We start from the raw sequence: 23753 nt of genomic DNA, 5'->3' as shown, positions 1-23753 counted from the left end.
CTGGCTTATGCCAGGATTCAGCTTACTCTGAAAGGTGTGTTGAGTTCCAAGAGTAATGGGACAGAAGTTTTGTCTTTTTTTTCTTTTTCAAAGGACACTTCACGATATTCAAGAGCTCAAAATATACCATCCATGTACCATATGTTGTTTTTAAAAAAATTCAAGACACATTCAAAATTAAGGAAACTGCAATATTAAATCTTAATGACATGAACATTAAAATCCATTAACCATAGTGTGACTTGACTACAAATATGATGATTGGAAGTACCAAAAACTGGTCTTAAGAAAGAAAGAATCTATGAAAAAAGTAATAACTTGATCAAAATCCAGGTCTGAAACTCCAGATGATGTAATGACTGGGAAGTGAGATCAACAAATTAAATTCTTGCCTTACATAGGGGGAGGTTTATGTAATCTAGATTTCTTGTCTTGCATAAGGGAGACCCAAGAAAATAACACTTGATAATTACAAAAACATTAAATAAAAATATTTCTGAGAACCAAAAAGAAAACTTCTAGATTTTAAAAATAGGATAAGTGCCTATGGCAAAAAGAAAAGAAAACAAAGTATAGTCCATAAGGCAAGGGAGAACAGAGGAAACAGCATGCCTAATGAATTGAAAATTTTCACTTATGTTAAGTGAGGGAGAAAATAAAACTGTACCTATAGAATTACTCCAATTTTATAAACTATCAGAAAAAAATAATTGCAAGGGATTGAAATTATGAGACTAGGCCTTTTCTTTGCTCCTATTTTCTTACTTCTAAAATAAGAACACCAGTCCTGGGGTGCCTGGGAGGCTTAGTTGGTTGAGCATCTGACTCTTGGTTCTGGCTCAGGTCATGATCTCAGGGTCCCAAGCGCTCTGCACTCAGTGGGTAGCATGCTTGAGGTTCTCTCCCTCTCCCCTCCCTAAAATAAATAAACAAATCTTTTTAAAAAATAAAATAAGAACACCAGTCCTAAAAATCCAATCACAAGGGATGCCAAAGGCATAAACTTAGCAAGTTATTTTAAAAGATAACAAAATATATTATCATGGCAAAGATTTGAAAATTTGGAGTCACGGTGGGGAGAGAACTGAAATATTCCTTAAATCTTGCAATTTGAATTACTGATGTCTACAAACAGCATTTCACACCTGTATAACAAGCATTTCATACTCTGAAATGTTTTCATGTTTATCATCTCATTGATTTTTTTAAGCCAACCTAGTAATGAAGATAATAAAATAACTTTTTTAATAGCCCTGCAGAAACTGATCATGGAAAGAGACATAAATGAACAGCAGAGGCAAGGCTAATGTGCATGCTGAACTAAGCATGTATCACAGAAAATAAATCAGAAGAGATCCTAGCAGCCTTAGGTTCACAAATGAAGAAACAGAGCCCATACAGTCAGTCTAAAACATATATTCTTCAAAAACAATAGGAAACTGCTGGCTCAGTGACAAAAAGGTAAAGACACAGAGGTAACTACATCGAATTTGTCACTTTCTAGCTCAACCACTCCGGGCAAATTATTTTCCTCTAAACCCGGATTTTAGCCCTGTAAAATTGGAACGGTGCTTTATCCCTTATGTTGTGTGCTCCCATTCTCCCACCTTCTTAGATAAGAGGATGCCGACAGCATTTATTTCATAGAATACCTGTGTAGCTGCTGTCGGTCTGTTAAAACCAGCTGTTCTTGTTCATTGCACACTGCACACTTTTCATGCCCAAAGCACGACTGCCATCTGGTGGCAGGCACCCTTAGCTACAGATACCGCTCAGAAGTCAGCCTCTGAAGAGAGGGAATTAAGGAACTTCACAAAGTGAAGATAAATGTCAAAGACAAACTGAAGTAGGATGCGGCGCTGCAGCCAACACATCTGTCATGCAAGAATGTTAATTCCAACTAAGTCCAAACCGCCAGTCTTACTTAGAATCACTCATTAGTCCTGCATCCCCTAAAAAAGGCTAATTTCTTGTGTTTGATGCTTCTGAACCCCTTGCTTTTCTTTCTCTGGGTTCAATAAATCTTCGAGAACGGGATTTCACTGCCTGAAGAGATTCTGCTGGCCCAACCGCCTCTTTTTAACCAGAAGAGGCCAAGGCCCGACGAAGTGAAGGAACAGCTCAGGGTTTGCCCGGTCCGCGTCCTGGCTCCCATTCGAACCACCGCGCGCGGGCCCAGATCTGAGCGTAAGGACAGGAGTCCCACGTGGACACTCGCAGTCTCTTTCACTAGTAGACCGGTAGCTAACTTCCGGGAAAGGCTGGACTGGGAAATCTCCGCGGAAGGCAAGGCGAGCCGAACCGGGCTTCTCCGTTCCCCGGCATCCCCCGCCGCCCCCCGCTGCGCGCCGGCGACCCGCACCCCGGGCCACTCGGTCCGGCCGGGCGGGTCACCTGGAACCTTCACCCTCGCGCCCTCCACTCACGCTCAGCCAGCATCGACATGTCGAGAACCTGGGGCGCCTCGAGCGTCCGGACCTGAGCGGTGGCGGTTACCGACCTGCCGGCGGCTACCGAGCTGCCAGCTCGCGGCAAAGTTAAAACCACCGGACTCGCAAACCAGGTGGGCAGGAGGAGCCAGGGCGCGTGCTGGTGACGTCAGTGAGGTGCGACCGGCCCTGGACCACGTGGGGGCGAGTGGGCGGGACGCGGACGTTCTAGGGGCGGGGCGAAGAAGTTCTGGGAGGGGAGGGAGCGCGGACGCCGTGGGGAAGAGGTCGGAAGGTCTCCGAATCTAAAGCCGGTGGACAGAAGGGTATGGGTTCATTCGCTTGAGCAAGTTCCTGTACTAAATGATTGGCTATACTTAAACCCTTTCTGAGAGTGGGTGCCACAGGGCAAGCGCTCAGTGGGGTTACCTGTATCATTCTCAGTATTGATGACTAAATGTCAAGCATGGTTTCCGGAAATAAAACAGGAACTCTGCCCTCTGTTAGCTCACAGTCTCAGGGGAAAGAGATATGTAAACAACAGCCTTTAGGGCTGTCAGCGTTTTAAAACGGTGTGTATGAGGAGTTTGACAAACTCGCCTGGAGGGGAAGACCTTGCACTGTGGTGCCCTACCTCTCTTAATGTCCTACCTCTGCCCTATGAGAGAGACAAATAGGTCAAGTAGATATATATCTACCTATCTATCTGTGGGATCCCAAGTTAAGAAGATAACGAAATGTGGCAAAAATTTTGTCTCTAACATGATGTCTTCAACAAGACTAAGTTGTTTTGTTTCTTCTCTCGTAACGTGCATTCTGGAACTTTCCCTTTATCGTAATCATCTCTCTATCCATACCAACACCTAGCAAAATAATTTGAGTATGGTAGGGGTTCTATAGCCATTTGTGAATGTTAACTGAAGTGTCTCAGTCTCCAGGGGAGTTCTAATGAAATTCTGGTGATGAGAATCTTAGATAGAAAGGACATCTTCTTGTACATGTGACTCTCCAGCAAACTTCAGGTGATAGTATAGATAGAAGTCTTTCCTCTCATAAGTAGAACATAAAGAGAGCAGCCAGGTACCACAAAAAACTGTATGAAGGACTATATTCCTGTTCTAGATGAATTTGCCCTTTAATGAGGAGTCTAGACAAGCAAGGTTAACTTCTCTAGTTTCATAAAAATCAGGAAAAAAAAGAAACAAAAGGAGTTGTTACTGCTTGTTGAAACAAAAGCAGTAGTTACTGCTATTGGTGAATACCCAGGAGCTGGGGGAATTGGGGAGAGGCAAAATTAATGGAATTTTTATACCTAAGTCAGGGAGCCCATAAATTGTGCCACGGAGAACAAGATAAAGGTAGGGAGTTGGACTCTAAGTTGGACTTAGAAAGGCAGGGTCACCCAGATCTTTGGATAATTAGTTGATGTGTTTGATGAGACCAGAGAAAATAAAAGGTAGTTACATGAGTGTGGACAATAGTGAATTGAAAAGAAAGTAAAAATTTTCAAGCACCACATTTGTTGGTATGTGATTGTAGGAAGACCTTTTGTCTTTTGGATGATCAGAAAGATTGAGACAAGTTTGTAACACTGTTGCCATGGTCCAGGTGATAAATAGTCAAAACTAAACTAAGATTGTCAAGTGCGGCAGTGAATGGCAAGGAATGGTTATACCTTGTGATTTGGTGAGCTGCCTTTCCTGGAAATGTTCAGTCAGAGCCTGCAAAAGAATCCTAGAGAAGGTATTCTGCATTTGGGTGAGTGCAGGATAGACTAATGATGTCCTAGGTTTGTTCCAACTCCGGCATTTCTTGTGCCTATGAAAAAAAAACCTATGGGGATTATCTATTGAAAAAAAAAAAACTACTGTCAGGTGTTGGGTTTTAGAAAAATATATAGAATCCTATTTATATGTTTTAAGTTGTCGGCTGGGAATGAATATTATGCTTTTAAAAATAAGGTGATTCAATATAAGACATTCAGTTTTATTCTACAGTCTCTTTCTTGGCAGACCCTCTCAGAGCAGTGCTTCTCAACCTTTAATGTGCATGTGAATCATCTGAGGATTTTATTAAGATGCAGTTTCTGGTTCAGCAGGTCTAGGATAGGACCAGTAATTCTGCATTTCTAACAAGCTTCCAAGGATGTGGGTGCTGATGATCCACAGACTTTACTTTGTGCAGCAGGCCATCAAACAACCAAAGGTATAAATGAATGTGTGGTTAAAATACACTTTTTTCTTCTGTTCAAGAAAAGTACCTTATGAAGAACACCTTTAGGTAAGGCTGAAAAATGCTTTCAGTATACTCCAAAGACCTGAACCTAAGAGGTACTTGGGTTTGACTTAGTCCCCTGCCTTCAGGCAAACAAAGACCAAGATCAGAGACAGATGATTGCTACTTCTTTTCTTTAGCTCTGGCAAATCACAATCAGTCCTCCTCCCCTTGCCCCGCCACTGCACACACATACAATTAGAAAAGCTCATTACACATTCTGTACAATTGCAAAAAGGAATTCTCATATGTTTACTACATCTTTATACTATATGTCAGATATATCACTAAAATTTTTTAAAATATTTTTTAAAGTTTTATTTTATTTATTTGACAGAGAGAGAGAGAGAGGTCACAAGTAGGCAAAGAGGCAGGCAGAGGGGGAGGGGGGAAGCAGGCTTCCCGCTGAACAGAAAGCCCAAAGGGGGCTTGATCCCAGGACCCTGAGATCATGACCTGAGCCAAAGGCAGAGGCCTAACCCACTGAGCCACCCAGGCACCCCATCACTAAAATTTTTCTCTATAAAAGATATAGAACTGAATCTTGCCGGTTAAACTTAGCTCATTCCTAAGAGGCACCAGGCTAATACAGTGCAGGGAAGGGGGGAAGCAGAAAACATGATAGAGTCTAAATTCTGCTACCAGCTTGCAGTGTGATCTTGAGCAAGTCATTCACCTCTTTTGATATCACTTGTCCAATCATGAAAAAAAGAATGGTCACTGAGATTATTTCCAGGTCTGAAAGACTCATAAAATTAATCTGAAAAGGATAAGTGATATGAGCATTAAAAGGAATAAAATATAACATTAAAGAGCTGAGATTTTGAAGCCAGACTTCCTAGGTTCAAATCTTAACTCTGTCACTTACTAGCTTTGGTAATCTACTGTGTATTTTGGTCAGATTACTTTACCTTCTCCTTCCTCTATTAAGAGGAATAATGAGATGATATATGTGAAGTGCTTAAAATGGCATGTGGCACATAGAAAGCACTCAATATAGTACTCAATAAAGTGCTGTTATAATTTTAAAGGAAATAGAGGTTAGAATGGTTATTTCAATAGATATTTATTGTTTCAGACATTGTGCTCACTGCTGGAGTTACAAAGGTGAACAAAATAGCATGACCCCTATCCTCATTGAATTTGCAGAGAAGACAAACATTAATCAAATAACCACATACATAAATATAAAATGAGGTCTGAGATAAATGCTGGAGAGAGACAGACATGAGGCTAGGACAGAATATAAGAGGGGATTTAACTTAGGAAAATTCAAGAAAGCTTCCTCAAGGAAGTGAGAATTGTACAGCACACAGGAGGCCAAAGTCTCCACTGTCCTCCCCAAACTGAACCCAGAGAGTCTGGAACTTGAACAAACCTGGAGACTAACATTTATAAGCAGTCAGTGGCCAATGTCTTCATCATCTGTGACCACATGTACACCGTCAGCAGCTACTCGTCACCTGATGCCAGCTTTGCCTATGGCATGGGCATGAGGCACAGCAAGGCCCTCACCATCTCACTCATGAACCATACAGCAGCCTGGTTGACTACAAGCCACTGGAGAAGAGGTTTTTGCTTGGGACAACTTCAACATGGTCACCTATGACATCAGGCAGTCCAAGATGTGAAAAGGCTACTATATCTGGAAGGGCAACAGCAGGTGATGCTTAGGGCTCCTGAGGGGAGAGCCACCCAGCCAAAGCCCATGCTGCTTTTATCTGCTTTTTAAGCTTTCATTATTAATCCAGAACAATCAATGTCTGTTATCACCATATCTGACTGTGTGGAAATAGCTGTTTGGGGGATTTAGAGAGTTTCACCATAGATATTCTTTTCTTCTTTCAACTTTTTGTTTGTTTATTTATTCGACAGATTGAGAGAGAGTGCACAAGCAGGAGGAGTGGCAGGCAAAGGGAGAGGGAGAAGCAGGCCCCCCGAGGAGCAGGGAGCCCAATGTGGTGCCTGATCCCAGGACCCCGGTACCGTGACCCGAGCTGAAGGCAGTCACCCAACCAACTGAGCCACCCCAAATAGTTTAAGTTTTGTGGTGTTGCTGGGCAAATCTATAATGCATAGTAGTCTCTTCATGAAAACCACAAGGCTTTTTATAAAAGGCCTTCACTGGCTAAAGAGGGTATGTTTGGGGAATAAGAGTTTGGGCAAAAAAGCTTGCCCATGTGCATCCAGGGTCATCCCCTGCATGTTGCCTGGTTACCATAAGCCACAATGAAAAGCAGCAGTTCTAGAAGAAGAGGATCAACTCTGTGGCTGATACTGAACATATGTCTAGTTGGCTTCTAATGTGTCATGTATGTCCAGGGGCTATTACATAAACTTTGCCCTGTGAAATAAAGTGATCTTATATACCATCCTCTTTGGAAAAAAGGAAGTGAGAAGTGAATTAAAACATAGCCTCTTCCAGGACTTGATATGACTGAATGCAGAGCAAGGGAAAGGCCAAAGAATTGAGTAAGGGGCCAGTTCTTATAAGACCTTACAGGTCATAATAAGGACTTGGGTCTTTGTCTTAAGAGCTATGGGAAGCCATTGAAGAATTTTTAAGTAGGGGAGTAACACATGTTATAGTTTCTAAAAGGTCCCTAGAGCTATTGTAGGGACAGAACAAACTGAAGGGAGAAAGGTGTTTATAGAAAGTTCAATTATCAGGCAAGTGTAGTTAAGGTGAAAAATGAAGGGGGTTGTTAAAGTGATGATGAGTTGTTGGATTCAAAAGACTTTTAGAAGGTAAGGTCAGTGAGAATTGACTATAACCTGGATATTTTGGAGTTGAGAGAGAGAAATTTGTCAAGAATAATCTCAAAATTTCTATAACTGAAATAGTGGCATTTGGAGGACGATGGTGATCAGCTGAACTAGTCAGTCTTCCTCTTGGCAGTTTGAACTAGGAAGTAGAAAGAAGCAACAAGGTAGTAGAGATAGGTGTATAAAGTACATTTTTAAAGTTTTGTTTTAACTTTGTTAAACTTTGTTTTAAAGTTTGTGATGATCCCACTTTGAAAGGAAGGAAAGGGTAGTAGAGGGAGAGAAGTTTCAATGAAAGAAGAAATTTCTACAGAACATGCTTATAATTATCTCTCCCTGGTGAAAGAGAAGTAAAAGTCACACTGCCTCCTGGCAGCTGTTCTTTTTATTGTTTATTTTCTAAGCATTTAGAACAGAAGTAAAATAAACCTACCCTATGACCCAGCAATTCCACTCCTTGGTATTTATTCAAGAGAAATGAAATGAAAAGAAATGAAAGCATATTTTCACAAAAACACTTGTACAAGAATGTTCATTGAGATTTTATTCATAATAGTTAATTATTATTAACTATTAATTATAATTAATAATAATAATTATTATTATTAGGGATCAGTACCTGGCAAATGGATAAATAAATTGGCACATTCCTACAACAGAATACTAAGCAGTGAGGACAAACAAACCACAGAAACACAATGACATTTAAATTTTTTTTTTATTTTTTATTAACATATGATGTATTATTAGCCCCAGGGGTACAAGTCTGTGAATTGCCAGGTCTACACACTTCACAGCACTCACCATAGCACATACCCTCCCCTATGTCCATAACCCAACCACCCTCTCCCTAGTCCCCTACCCCCAGCAACCCTCAGTTGGTTTTGTGAGATTAAGAGTCTCATGGTTTGTCTCCCTCCCGATCCCATCTTGTTTCATTTTTTCCTTCCCTACCCACCAAACCCCCCACATTGCCTTTCAAATTCTTCATATCAAGGAGATCATGTGATAATTGTCTTTCTCTGATTGACTTATTTCACTCAGCATAATACCCTCTAGTTCCATCCACATCATTGCAAATGGCAAGATTCATTTCTTTTGATGGCTGCATAGTATTCCACTGTATATATATACATCACATCTTCTTTATCCATTCATCTGTTAATGGACACCTAGGTTCTTTCCATAGTTTGGCTATTGTGGACATTGCTGCTATAAACATTTGGGTGCACGTGCCCCTTCAGATCAGTACATTTGTATCTTTAGAGTAAATACCCAGTAATGCAATTGCTGGGTCATAGGGTAGCTCTGTTTTCAACCTTTTGAGGAAACTCCATGCTGTTTCCCAGAGTGGTTGCACCAGCTTGCATTCCCACCAACAGTGTGGGAGGGTTCCCCTTTCTCCTCATGCTCGACAGCATCTGTCATTTCCTGACTTGTTAATTTTAGCCATTCTGACTTGTGTGAGGTGGTATCTCACTGTGGTTTTGATTTGTATTTCCCTGATGCCGAGTGATGTGGAGCACTTTTTCATGTGTCTATTGGCCATCTGGATGTCTTCTTTGCAGAAATGTCTGTTCATGTCCTCTGCCTATTTCTTGATTGGATTATTTGTTCTTTGGGTGTTGAGTTTGCTAAGCTCTTTATAGATTTTGGATACTAGCCCTTTATCTGATATGTGGTTTGCAAATATCTTCTCCCATTCTGTCAGTTGTCTTTTGGTTTTGTTAACTGTTTCCTTTGCTGTGCAAAAGCTTTTGTTCTTGATGAAGTCCCAATAGTTCATTTTTGCCCTTGCTTCCCTTGCTTTTGGCGATGTTCCTAGGAAGAAGTTGCTTCGGTTGAGGTCAAAGAGGTTGCTGCCTGTGTTTTCCTCAAGGATTTTGATGGATTCCTTTCTCACATTGAGGTCCTTCATCCATTTTGAGTCTATTCTCGTGTGTGGTGTAAGGAAATGGTCCAGTTTCATTCTTCTGCATGTGGCTGTCCAATTTTCCCAACATCATTTGTTGAAGAGACTGTCTTTTTTCCACTGGACATTCTTTCCTGCCTTGTCGAAGATTAGTTGACCATAGAGTTGAGGGTATATTTCTGGGTTCTCTATTCTGTTCCATTGATCTATGTGTCTGTTTTTGTGCCAGTACCATACTGTCTTGATGATGACAGCTTTGTAATAGAGCTTGAAGTCTGGAATTGTGATGCCACCAACTTTGGCTTTCTTTTTCAACATTCCTCTGGCTATTTGAGGTCTTTCCTCGTTCCATATAGATTTTAGGATTATTTGTTACATTTCTTTGAAAAAAATTGATGGTATTTTGATAGGGATTACATTAAACATGTAGATTGCTTTAGGTAGCATAGACATTTTAACAATATTTGTTCTTCCAATCCATGAGCATGGAATATTTTTCCATTTCTTTGTGTCTTCCTCAATTTCTTTCATGAGTACTTTATAGTTTTCTAAGTACAGATTCTTTGCCTCTTTGGTTAGGTTTATTCATAGTTATCTCATGGTTTTGGGTGCAATTGTAAATGGGATTGACTCCTTAAGAATAATTGGTATATAGAAATGCAACTGATTTCTGTGTATTGATTTTTAGTAAATTCCTATACAAGTTCTAACAGATTTGGAATGGAGTCTTTTGGGTTTTCCACATAAAGTAACATATCATCTGCAAAGAGTGATAGTTTGACTTCTTCTTTGCTGATTTGGATGCCTTTAATTTCTTTTTGTTGTCTGGTTGCTGAGGCTAGGACTTCTAGTACTATGTTGAATAGCAGTGGTGATAGTGGACATCCCTGCCCTGTTCCTGACCTTGGCGGAAAATCTCACACAATGACATTTAATGGGCTTGGCAAACCATGGCCTACAGCCTGGCTACCTGTGTTTGTAAACAAAGTTTTATTGGAACAGCCAGGCCCACTCGTTTATCTTTTGTTGGGCTGTTTTCTGGCTACATCAGCAGAGTTAAGTAGTTTCAAGAGATAGGTCCCAAAGGCCAAAATATTTACCACCTAAAAATATTAAGAGAAAACTTGCTGTCCCCTGAATTAATCTCAAAAACATGGTGCTCAATGAAAGAAGGAAATACTCTATGATTCCATCTGTTATGAAATTCTAGAAGGGCAGAACAAATCGAGGTGTGAAAAAATCAGAACAGCTGTTGTCTCTGGGGGAGTGGAGCACACATTGACTGGGAAGGGTCACAGGGAAATTCAGGAGTGATGATGGCGTCATAGATTTTGATAACCATTTGGATCACACAGTTCAGTGCCTTTTGGGAGGGAACTGAGAAGTGTTCTTTTGTGATTTGTACATTTTATTGTGTAGACATGGAAAAAACTGTTAGCAAATGTTGAAACTTAAGTAACAACATTTATGCCGAACTATTTAGGGGAACATGTTCTGATGTCTGTGATTTCCTCTGAAATGCCCCCCAAATAGGTGGGATTAATGGCTAGAGAGAGGATAAATGTGTGAATGTGTGATACAACAAGTGTAGTAAAATTGCAGTGGACCTTCTTGCAGCTTCACCTCATGCTGGAAATTTCTCATAATAGAATGTTGGGGACAAAAAACAATACTGGCAATGTGTAAGATCAGAATTTTTTCATTTACATAAATACAAGGGCTCAAAGATAATATTGTACCAACCTCTAAATAAGATAGAGTAACAAATCCAATTGATAGACCCTCACTCCTTTTACAGGGTTTTATGGAGAAATGACCCATGAAAAACAATTCCCTTCTTCTTCTAGAACTAACTTGCTGGACGTTCATGGCCCCATCTTGATGGCTGAGAGCTAGAAGTTGGGCCCTGTGGTCATGATGGAAGTTGTTGTAGTATCCTTTCTGTTCAGATGATGCTCACATATATACCCCAACATTTGACTTTTTCTTGGATGGTTATCCAGTACAGGCAAGTTTTGACTGAAGAAGACTCACCCACATTACCTCTGCTTTCATCCATAGCCTCATGAATAGAGGGAGTGAGAGGAATGTCCTCACAATGCTAGGGTCCTATCATGGGATCACAACCAAGAGAATGGGTGTCATTGTCATCTCTGTTCTCAAACCTTTAATGTAAAGTGTTCTCAGTTTGGTTGAAAGTCAGGTGACTTGAATAATCCAGGTCAGAAACCATTCTGTGTAACAGAAGCAGCAAGCTGATGTACAAAGAGGAGGAATATGGAGATTGTGAGGGGTGAGGCTTGTTAAGGTGGGGCATCATTGGGAATAATCATAGCTTCTTTTGATGTGCTGGAGCTGCTCTGGTTCTGAGCAATTCTCATTCCTTCATCTCCTGCGAGGTCCAATTATTTGTCTTTTTTTTTCTCCCTTGTTCAATTTAGCTGAGCACCCTCTTATTACCCGGTGGTTTTCTCATAATACATTTCCTATTATTTGAGGTAACCCAAATGAGTGTTGGTTCTTATCACCAAAAAGAAGAAGAAGAGGGAAAGAAAAAAATAACGCACATGGGGAAATGCTTACCAAGTTGTACCCACATGTCATCCATAGTTCATGTCGTTCCCGTAAGGTTTTTTTTTTTTTAACATTTTCTTTATTTATTTGTATACATACATATATATATATATATATACATATATATATATAGAGAGAGAGAGAGTGCGCACGCACAAGCAGGGGGAGTGGCAGGTAGAAGAAGGAGAAGCAGGCTCTCCACTGAGCAGAGAGCCCAATATGGGGCTCCCCAGATCATGACCTGAGCAGAAAGCAGACACTTATCTGACTGAGCCACCCAGGTGCCCCATAATTTCAGTAATTTTAAAAAATATGTACCGAGGGGCACCTGGGTGGCTCAGTAGCTCTGCTCTCAGTGTGAAGTCTGCTTCAGATTCTCTCTGCCTCTCTCTCACAAATAAATAAATAATGCTTAATGTACAAAATAAAAAACCTGAAGGACAATAATACCTGCATCATTAAGGTCATTTCTTGTTAAGGTTATTGTTATTTTTTGATTTTCCAAATACTTTTTAAGGTTTTCTCCTGGTTATGGTTCATATGTTCCTGCTTCTTCACACACCTGATGACTTTTTATGCCATGACAAGAATTCTGTGCTATATTATTGTGTGTTGGAGGATTTGTATTCCTTTAAATATTTTGTTCTGGGGTAGGTTAGGTTTTTTGGGAACAATTTGATCTTTTCAAGACTTTCTTTTAATTTCTCTTAGGTGGCACCCACTAGTCTTTTAGTTTAGGTGTAATCTGGTCCTATGACTGAGGTAAGACTCTTCTGAGGATTCTATTAATCCTCCATGTGTTAGGAGTTCTTCCTTCTCAAGGAAACACAGGTTGTTCTTGGCTCTGTGTAAGCTCTGGGGATTTTTCTGCATGTTTTTCTTGGGTAGTTTCTTCCTAGTAGTTTCTGTACATGGATCCCTTGCTCAGTGCTTACTGGAAAATTGGAGGGGTTCCCACTGATGGCATATGAAGCCCTCAGTATAGTTATCTTTTCTCCAAACACAGCCCCAAGGATTCTAGCTACCTTGATCTATGTCTCCTCAGCTCTGTGAGACCTCTGGGTTCTGTTGGGGTCTTCCCTCCCCATATACAGCCTGAAACTCTCGCCAGGCAGGAAATAGGGTCAGTCAGAGGGCTCACATCCTTTATGTCCCATCTCTCAAGAGAAGGGGGCAGGCACAGTTCTTCACTGCCTACTGCTCAATATCTGAAAACCAGTGTTTCGTAACTTTTGTCTAGTTTTGTGTTGTTCAAGATGGAGGGATAGATCCAGTCACTGTTACTCCATTATGTCTGGAAGCAGAGGTTCCTAATACTTTCTAAATATTTCAAGTTTTCTACAATTTATATGCCAGCTATGTGTACCCACAAAAGTCAAGTCTTTAAAAAAAATTATCCTGTACAGTAGCAAGCAAGTTAGAACAATGAAAGTTTGAAGCCAACAAACCAGATTTTACGTTCAAATCAATTATTCATCAGTGAAGACCGATAAGCCTAAAATGGCATGAAGCAGAAAATGAGATATCATATGCTCTAAATGACTTCTATCACAAGAACAAAAACCAAAAACCACCCACCACCACCACCGCCACCAAAACCAAACTGTGAACATTTCAAAGAGCATTCTGAATTTCCATAGAACTGTATATTGTGGCAGTTGACGTGGGGGAGCCTGGAAGCAGGCTGACAGAAATAGCTCTGTTTTCTCATGTATTTAAAGCTAATTCTGCCATAGAACGTCACCGTGGGCCTCTGCTCTGCCCTTCCTCCACCAGCCTTTGGGGATATTTCTCCTGAGGAGGACCAACAGAGCACAGAGAGTCTGTTTTTGTCAGTTATCTGGGGAGCTGCGTCTAATATAAACTCCCCTGAGTGTGCCAATCCAGTGGCTCTTACCAAAAGAATGGAAGACTCATCCCCTTCCTGGAGGGTGTCTCCCACAGTCCTGCCTTAGCCTGCCTCAGGCCACATGAGGAACACAAGGTGAGAAGCACCTCCCCATTCTAAGATCCAAGACACCAGAAATGGTTGGTTGATGTGACATCTCCCTGAGAATTATCTACCCATTCCCTGGCAGGAGAAGGGGGTGGGGGTGGGGGCCGGAGCAATCCTGTTTTGCTACGTTATTTCTCCTGTAATCTGCTCTAAACGCAACCTGCTTTCTGTGGCCTATGGCTTCTGAGTCAGGAGAATGTGTCAGTGAGTCAAGAGCTGTGCGAAGGGAAGGCTCTCTCTATTGATCCCAGTCCAGAAATGCCTTCTGGCTTCTTGGCAGCAGTGCTGGCCTGAGACCCCGCCTCTGTTTATACTTCCTATCAAAATGTTAGGACTTCAAGCTTTAGCCTCCACAAAATCTGTGAAGCTCAACAGTGGAAAATCACAGCCAAAGATCAAATGCACACAGTGATGTCAAAAGAAAAAATATCTGGATTTCGTCACTGTCTTACAATTTTTTTCTTTATTGTCTTTGATTAGCCTTCTCTAGCTTTGCATGAGGGGGTGACACTTTCGTTTCTCATATCTTGAGATGTTTTCACGGTTGCAGGTAGTTGGGTGATGGGGATGGGTGTAGGGAGATCCCTGTTAAGGGAATGAACAGATAGAAAGGGTGGGAGTCGGGTTGATGCAGAGGGATGCGTGGTGGCCAACTTAGTAAGTGCTTGAGAGGGTTTCTAGACTGAGCTGCTAGCTGAGACCCACACCCCCCACCACTCCCTCACCCCCATGTTCGGCCTGTCCTGAGAGTGGGAAAACATTCTGTCAGGCAGGGACCATGGCAGTTACAAGTAGAGATTCTGGAATCTCCTAAGGAGGTTTCCCAAGCCCCATTCTTGCCTCTCCCTGACTACTTCTAAAATCTTCTTTCTGGCTTCTTCTGCTTTCTAGGTAAGCAGTCCACAGAATATGGAGCTCAGGTGGTGTAGTCTGCCCTCCCTGTCGCCCTGTTTGTTAAGGACAATAACAATGCCTCCCTCAAAGGGTTGTGATGCTGGTTAAATGGAGCCATTTAACAGAATGTCCAAAATGAAATCCTCATGTAGTTTAAGACAACACCTGATGTGGAGAGGAAACTAAAGAGATGGGTGTTTATACTGGAGTGAATACAGTTTGTTTTTTAACTGCACACCAAAGCCACCATCTTGATCTGTCCAGTAGAGATTTCAGTGTGGGTAACAGGTGAGAGAGGTTCCTGGGGTGACAGCTGTCTTTGGATCCAGAATCCCATAGAATCCTAGATCTGTTAAGCCACTAGGTGGGGTCACTGCTGATTGAAGAGATGAAGAGGAGGCTGTGATCTTGGAAATCTAAGAAAATCTCTAGAAGTCCTTTTGACTTACACAAAGTTAATTCATATTTAGTCCCTTTAAAAATCTTTGTTATGAGGGTGTCTGGGTGGCTCAGTCGGTTAAACATCTGCCTTTGGCTCAGGTCATGATCCCAGTGTCCTGGGATCAAGTGCCACATCGGGCTCCCCGCTCAGTGGAAAAGCCTGCTTCTCTCTCTCTGCTGCTCCCCCTGCTTTTGTGCTCTCTCTCTGTCAAATAAATAAACAAAATCTTTTAAAAAAGCTTTGTTAAAAGAGATATTAAGTAATATCATTTGCAATATTATAGGTACTTTATATTATAAATCCCACTTTTAAAAATAAAGTATATATAATAGTCTATGTATACATACATATACAGTTAGCATATGCTTGGAAAAACTTGAGACTTTATTCCAAACTGTTAGTATTGGCATCTTCAGTGGAGCAGGAAAGGAATTACAGGAAACTTTTTCTTTTCTGCAATATATATTTTTATATTGTCAGAACTTTTAAATAGTAATAACACATTTTTTCTTTATTATGTCAGAATAATTTAAATATATTTGTTCCATGTATTAATATGTGAAAAGGGATGTGCATGGTCCTTTTAAAAGTATTATCTGTATGTGAAATAGACGTAAGTATTTTGCCTAGAAACTTAAGTCCACCTTATCCCCTCCATCCAAGGCAGGCTAGGAACCCATTATAGGCACAGGTGACAGAAGTTTGTACATGTTTTGGGAACCGCTGGACACATTCAGCATTTTCCTGAGGCAGAAACATGGGAATGGGAACCACTGAATAACATCCAGCTGACTGGGGTTGGGGGTCCACGTGGACACTGCTGCCCCTAACACGCACTGTCTCTTCCAGGCAGCTCTGCCCTGCCACCAATCCATGTTACTTCCTATTCCCACAGCTTTGTTTCTCATGATGTCCCAACTCCCACTGCCTAATTTGTCTCCTATAGGCCTCTAGGCTCCCACTTCTTGACCCTGGTTTGACCTTCTTTTTTTGTTTGTTTGTTTGTTTTCCGGCCCTAGTCTCTTGATTGCCTCGCCTGTCCCAGATGTTCAGACACTGTGACCACCTTTCTAGGTCCGTTTGGGCAGCTCTGCCTGGCATTGGCCTATGACACAACTCTGTGGAAATTCCCAGATATCTGAGGGGGAGCTCTGAAGAAGTGAACATGGCTTTGAAACTCCCTTCTGATGAAAATGACAACTGTGTATTTGCAGGCAAACCAACCATCTATGGCCTTGGTTTTTAGGTTCATCCAAGATGTTGCATGTATCAACAGTCTGTACCTTTTTAATTGCTGAGCAGGATTCCAAGGTATAAGTGTAGTACTGTTTTAACCATTTAATCAATATCTGGGCTATTTCATTTTTGGACCATCACTACAAACATTCCTGGACAGGTTTTCGTGTAAACATAAATATCCATTATCCTTGAGATAAATGCCCAAGAGCACAATTACTGAGTCATCATGTAATTGCACATTTAGATTTGTAAGAAACTGACAAAATGTTTTCCAGAGTAGCGGCACCATTTCACTTCCCATCCATAATGTATGAGTGGTCTAGTTTCTCAGCATCTTCCCCAGCATTTGCTGTTGTCACTATTGAGGGTGGTTTAGTGATATCACGAGGTTTTAATTTGCATTTCCTTGATGGATAATGATGTTGAACACCTTTTCATGTGTTTATGGACCACATGTATGTCCCCTTTGCAGAAATAGCTGTTTGGGTCTTTTACCCATATTTAACTATTTCTAAAAAGTTAACTGTAGAAAGTCCAGTGATACGAATCACAGAGTCCTAGGAAGCACTATTTTACATTTGTTAGAGCTTGTGGAGGGTTAAGGAGAGGGTCAAGAAGATATGTACTGTGCCCTGCCCTTCAACTTCTTCCTACATAAGACAATTAAAAATACACTAAACTGATGGGGTACAGGTTTCAAGATACCAATTGGACCACATTTTCTAGTGTTCAGGGTGTGGTAGAAGTCCCTTGTCCTACACAGATGTGGCTTTCTTTCTGGTAGCAGAAGGAACAGCTTGAGCCAGAGTTGTCTCTCTGGGGTGGGCTTACCCATCTTGCTTTCTATGTCTTTGTCTCTGCATGTGGCAGCCTTGTAGATCTTCAGCCAGCTTGAGAAGGAGTTACACAAGGCAGAGAAGAAGACTCACTTCAAGGCAGAGGCTCCAATCTTTTTTACTGAGCATGGTTCCCTGGGTTAAACACCACATTCCCAGGTAATAACGGAAGTGCAGTTAGAAGAACCTCATTTGGTGCTATCAGGATCTTGCTTGGGCCACTTTCTTTTTCATGGAGCTGTTGACTCTTCAAAGTCAAACTCAGCATGGGGAAGCCAAAGCCAGTGAGTGATGAAAGCAGTATCTACTGATGAGATTTGGCTTCTAAATAAGGTTGACAAACTCTATTCCTTTGTGCACCCAGGCTGGGTGAGTCCTAACTCTTCTAATGTGTTCCCAGAGTGAGGACGTTATGATACCTTGCTAACGTCACCAGTAACCTCCTTCCAAACCCTAAGGCCTTCCCCAGGTCTTGCTGCACTCCCTCTCCATCACTGCCTGACATTCACTAAGTGCTTTCTTTGTTATATTCTGCTTTCCCCACATTTTATTTTCTCCCCCTGTGCTACCATTTTTCACTCCTCCAGATGTCTAACATTAGCTATTACCTCAGGTCCTTGTCTGGTGTTCTCCTCTTCTCTCTACAGCCTCATTCCCTTCTAGGGCTCATTCTTTTTCAGGACTTCAGCTACCTCTCCTTTTAGACATCACCCAAGAGGACTTCCCTCCTGGACTTCCAGCTTCTTTCATGTCCACTGCAGCCTTTGCCTTGCCATCAGTATGCCTCCATTATTTTTTCTTTTCCTTTTTTTTTTTTTAAGATTTTATTTATTTATTTGTCAGAGAGACATATCACAAGCAGGCAGAGAGAGAGGAGGAAGCAGGCTCCCTGCTGAGCAGAGATTCCCGATGTGGGGCTCAATCCCAGGACCCTGAGATCATGACCTGAGCCAAAGGCAGAGGCTTAACCCACTGAGCCACCCAGGTACCCTCCATTGTTTTTTCTGCCCCAGGAGCTCTTCTTCCTGGTTTCCTGTTCCTAATACTGCCAAATCCACAGTCAACTTTGGATTTATAAATGACAAAGAAGTAGTAGTAACTGATGTAATAGTTGTGATCATGATTCTCTATTTAACCCAGTCATCTAATGCCTTAGCTAAAACCCAAGTATTTTTCATCCTCAACTTTCCTTCTCCTTGCGTCAGGGATCCCATGTGGCTTTACCCCTTGGCTGTATAACAAAACCCAGAAGAATGTTGAGTTCAAAACAAGAGGGCATGTGGGAGTTTTTCATTTGGACAAGAACTGACTTTGACATAGTTCCAAGCATTGTCTCTAGCTTTTTCTAAGAATAAAAGCTAAGGGGGAGAGAGTCTAATGGGTGGGAAGGAAGGACTGCTGGAGTATAAGCTGAACTAGTGCTGAACTCAGCATATTTTTACATTCAAATAATGCAAGAAAGAGAACTGGATGGTAAGGGAAGAGGATAGGGGAAGAAGTTTCCATGGTACAAGAGAGAGCTACACTACCCACATAGGTGCTCCATTGAGCAAGGAGTATTAACTCTCCTTATTCAGAGTAATGTAGGGGTTGGTTTCTTTGGCATCCTTCATGTCTCTGGTTGTGCAGCTGAATAGGTTTTCTTTTTCTTGTCTTCTTTCCCCAAATCCATCAGCTTTTGCTTACCTTTACCTCAGTCAGTCCCAGGGGTCTGGTAAAGGCAGAATGTCTATTCCAGGGGAGAAGGAAGGCAACAAGGGACCATCTCTAATCACATCCTTATGTAGGAAAAGTAAAGCACAGAGTAGGTGGTGACTCTCCTGCGTGACTTAATGACTTCACAGACAGAGCCAAATCCAAACACGCACAAATTGCTCCTGAAACTGTAGCCTCTGAAACAATGGTTTCTGGCCATTAGACTTTGTGACTTTTCATCCTTATTAGTTGGTTCTAACTCTATGGTGAGATGGGGAGGTGACAAACATTAAGTTTTCTTTCTAGGCCTCAATCTCCATAATATATTTTAGAAAACATAAGCAAATATCAAACCCACAAAAACCCAGCTTTAAGCAATTGATCTTCTAGCTTCCTATATTTACTTTTTGTTATTTTAATCTTATTTTTGGAATGTATTTCTTCCTTCATCAGGAAAACTTGAGATGGCATGCAAAAATACATAGGCCCAGATATTTTAAAAATATGAAGAAATCCAATCAAAGGGAGAAAATATAGGTAGGAGAAATAAGATAAGTCAAGGGTAAAGTTAATGTATAGAAATATGTACCATAAACTTGAGCTAAAGGTCCAGAGTGGCTTTGAGCTTGTAGCCACCAGCACAAAAAAGGAAAATATTATATAATGTTAAATGATAGTAATAGTGGCTAGCATTTATTGAGTGTCACCATGTGGTGTCAAAGATAAACAAAGCTGGACAATATTTAAAGTGCTTGAGACAAACTTCAGTCAGTAATATGTGTACTAGGGAAAAGAGTCCATCCAGCATGAACTGAACTCAACTTTGACTTGTACAGAGGTGACCAGACATTTTAAAGGGAGAATGAGGGCATAGGGAGGAAGATTAGAGGGGTCACAATAGAGTCAGGCAAGTGAAAAATTATGAAAAGCAGGAAGGAGTTTGGCCCATGTGAAACCCATCTGGATTTGCTAACTGGGGTGTACCCAAGTTAGGCTCTTCCCCTCCCACAGAGGCTGGGAGACAGGGCCCCATCTTCAGGTGTAGCCTGAAACAAACACTAAATTCTTTTGGCAACCCTGAGTTTTCTCAGGCAGGCACTTTAAGAGGGGGACTAGGGTCATCCCAGAGATGTAGACTTGCGTTATTAGGAACTATGTTAATATTTTGTTTACATCTTTGTAGGCCAAGGTTGAAGCCCAGTGGATGAGAGGGCTCAGGCGAACCTGGCTACAGTTTGGTCAAGGAGAGAATCTTTGTCAGGAACAGGCATTGTTCTACATTTTTTTTTTTTTTACAAGTATTATCCCGTTTACTGCTCACAACATACCTGCAAAATGGATGATGTTGTTGTCCCTACTTTACAGATGAGAAAACTGAGGTACAGAGATATTAACAAGTTTATATGGACAGTAAGGGCCAAGAATTAAATCCAGGCATCCTGATAGCTGAAACTAATATTTTAATAATTAGTTATTGGTATTATAAGGATAGGACTGCCTCTGTGGATTTGGGGTCTCATCTAAAAGGTGAGATTACTTACTGCATCAGTCACCAGAGACTAGAATCATGTGTCTCAGAGGAAACAGAAGAAGGGCAGAGAAACTTCAGAAACACTGTCCAGGGGATTCAGCTTTCTTGGTCTTATCCAAAAAGTTGGCAAACTCTTGATAAGGGAGCTTGTGGGAGCAGGGGTGGCCTATAGGAAGACATCCTCTGCATGGAGCCAGGCCAGGAACCAAGAAATGAGGGCTTCATGTGTGGTATCTAGAGGCCATGCCACTCTGCTAGGACTAGATCTGAAATAGCTCAGATCATGTGCAGAATGCAGTGGTGAGGGACAGAACATAGGGACTCAGTTGTTTGTATTTTATTGTCTGATGGTTATTTGTTTCCCTTTCACTCTTACCTGATATTTAGTAAAGACATTTGGAAAGCAAATCTGGGGACTACCCCTCACCAAGTAGGAGAATCAGGTAGGAGGAAAAAGAGCCCACTTGGGAGTCTAGGCTCTAAGCAGAACTTAATTTCCAGAGGCATATATGTTTTCTTGAAGTCATCCAACATCATTTTGTGATTCTGGGCTCTTGGTTCATAGTCTATAAGGAAGAGCTGCTCCCAGAAAACAAACAGAAAATGAAAATTTTCCCCAGTGTTTTTCTTCCTTCTCTCTGTTGATGTTTATGTTTTATTTCCAGGCAGGGGGCAAAAAATAGCAGATTTTCTGTATTCCTAGTGTGGTTTCTAAAATTCCTCCCTCCTCCCCCAAAAGAAAGAGTGCCTGGGTGGCTCAATTGATAAAGTGTCTGACTCCTGATTGTGGCTCAGGTCATGGTCTCAGGGTTGTGAGACTGAGCCCTGCATCGGGCTCCCCGCTGGGCATGGAGCGTTCTCAAGATTCTCTCCCTCTCTCTCTAATAATAATAATAATAATAATAATAATAATAATAATAAAATTCCTCCACTAATGCCCACGGCCCTTCCTCTTCAGAAGAATATAGATGGGGACAGTTTGCATTAGCAAGACAAGAATATAATTCAAATAGTGTTGGGGGTTTTCAGTGTACATATAAATATTGTTAACTATTACTTTATAGTCTACATTTTTCCTAAGCATTGTATCATGTGTCCTTTAGAAGGAGCCTCCTAAACCACTGTCCCTCTTTGTGCAGGAGACCAGACCAGCTCACAATAGCCAGAAGTCATGCAGACTGATGTCTGGTCTGACAATTCAACGCTGAGATTAGTCCTCTCTTTCCAACATCTGAGGAGGGGGTTGCAGAGGGGATCTGAGAATCAGCTCTGTCCCAGGTAGCCCAGTATGTTTACAAAAGATTCTGGGTGCCCCCTTCCTCTGCATGTGTCTCTCCTCTGCCCATCGCAAAGCTCACATTTCTGCCATCCCTGTGTATGCGGGTGGGAGGTAGGAAGAGAGGTTCTTTTCCTAAAGGTGCTGCATCAACCTGTGTGCTTCCTTGGCTTGATATATATCAAGTGAGGGGATGGCGTGTGGGTCTGCCTCACTCAAGAAGTCATTAGAAGAGGACTATGAGTTTATTTGAATGAATATTCCCTTGAACCCACTCTGCACCAGACCAAAAAAAAAAAAAAAAAAAAAAAAAAAAAAAAAAAAAAAAAAAAAAACTCTCCTAAGGTTGGAGAGTACCCCAAAGCAAGGAAATAGCTGGAGGTCTACTCTCAGATGTCTGTTAGTCACAGAGTTTTAGGGGGACCCAAGCCACCTGGATTTCTTTTCCACAGTCAGACTGCCCAAGTCTGACATAGGGAGGATGAAGGATTCCACCCCCAGTGCCATGGGTGATCTCTCTATTCTTCTGGCACTGAAGGGAGGAAATCAGGTCAGCTGTGAGAGGAGAGTAAGCAAAAGAAGGGTCCAGAAAGAAGAAAGCGAGGTTGAAAGATGAGGGGCAGGACAGGGCACAGAGGAAGGATAGATCAAATTCTCCTTCTCTTGGCTTTAGAAGAGTTTGTCTAAACAGACTTCTGTAGCCCTTGACTGGATGTCTGGGTCCAGGAAGTAGGGTATCATGCACGCATGTATCTCTGTGTGTCTATGTGTATGTGTGTGGCCAGTGAGTGTGAACTTAACAGCAGTTCAATAAGCTATGGGGATTGTTTGCAGTAGCCTCTCACCCAACTCCAATTGCCAGAGACCAAGGCAGTCCAAACTTCTCTTTACAAGTTAAGGAGAAAAGAGGATCCAGAATCACAAATCCCCAACTACAAATACACATTGGCACATACACATGAAATTCTGGACTCATGTTCCCCAAGGGCAAATTCCCCACATATCTGCAAAGGGTCTTCTGTGTTGCCTTTGATGAGCTGGGTTAGCAAAGCAGATCAACTCGATTTAGAAAGGATTTTGGTTTAAGATAATAAGCACCTACCACATCCTTTCCTCAGAACCCAGGCTCTCTTAAAACAGCTAAGTTCTTGGGGCATCTGGGTGGCTCAGTGGGTTAAAGCCTCTGCCTTCGGCTCAGGTCATGATCCCAGGGTCCTGGGATGAGTCCCGCATCAGGCTCTCTGCTCAGTGGGGAGCCTGCTTCCCCCTCCCTCTCTGCCTACTTGCGACCTCTCTCTCTCTCTCTCTGTCAAATAAATAAAAAATATCTTAAAAAAAAAAAAACAGCTAAGTTCTCTACAAGCTAAAGATTAGCAGTCAGTCTAATGGGAGTTTTGGAAAAGAACCTTGAAAAGGAATGGTTGGGGGGGTGCCTGGGTGGCTTCAGTGGGTTAAAGCCTTTGCCTTTGGCTCAGGTCATGATCTCAGGGCCCTGGGATCAAGCCCCTCGTCAGACTCTCTGTTCAGCAGGGAGCCTGCTTTCCTTCCCCTCTCTCTGCCTGCCTCTCCGCCTACTTGTAATCTCTGTCAAATAAATAAATAAAATCTTTAAAAAAAAAAAAAGGAAAGAAAAGGAATGGTTGGGAAAGGGTTTTCTATGTCTTTCCTGGTAGATGAATCTTCTTAGGGCTGAAGAGCTGCTTATTTCATATAATTGGCAACTGATCTTTTCTAAATGTTTTAGGACTTAAAATAACCCATTAATGAATCTCCTGTATAGGACACAGAGATGTTCCCAGAAGAGGCTGAGATGGAGTGGGGGTGGCTAAGGAATCAAAGGGAGGTTCCTTGACTCACCGGCCAGAGTTGCCTTCCTCCGATGTGTTCTT

General features: G+C 41.7%; 1 protein-coding gene across 8 annotated transcripts in view; it reads right to left on the bottom strand.

Annotated features, from left to right (window-relative positions):
- PINX1 (PIN2 (TERF1) interacting telomerase inhibitor 1) overlaps positions 1-2603 on the bottom strand; it is an 89257-nt gene extending 86654 nt beyond the window's left edge. Inside the window, exons 1-2 of one of the 8 annotated variants that reach the window (XM_080796466.1) lie at positions 2427-2603; positions 766-916 (exon numbers count right to left, since the gene is read on the bottom strand). Coding sequence is in view for 2 of the 8 variants with exons in the window: in XM_080796462.1 (XP_080652588.1) it covers positions 2427-2445 (19 nt within the window). In the remaining 6 variants the exon portion in view is untranslated. Of the gene's footprint in view, positions 1-765; positions 917-1652 lie in introns of all 8 variants that reach the window. The other 7 variants (XM_080796463.1, XM_080796467.1, XM_080796462.1 and 4 more) reach the window with 7 other exon arrangements.
- Positions 2604-23753: the final 21150 nt, after the last annotated feature.

This window comes from Martes martes (assembly GCF_963455335.1).
Source record: "Martes martes genome assembly, chromosome: 2".
NCBI classification, from domain to species: Eukaryota; Metazoa; Chordata; class Mammalia; order Carnivora; family Mustelidae; genus Martes; species Martes martes.
This window is presented reverse-complemented; position numbering and strand designations above follow the sequence as displayed.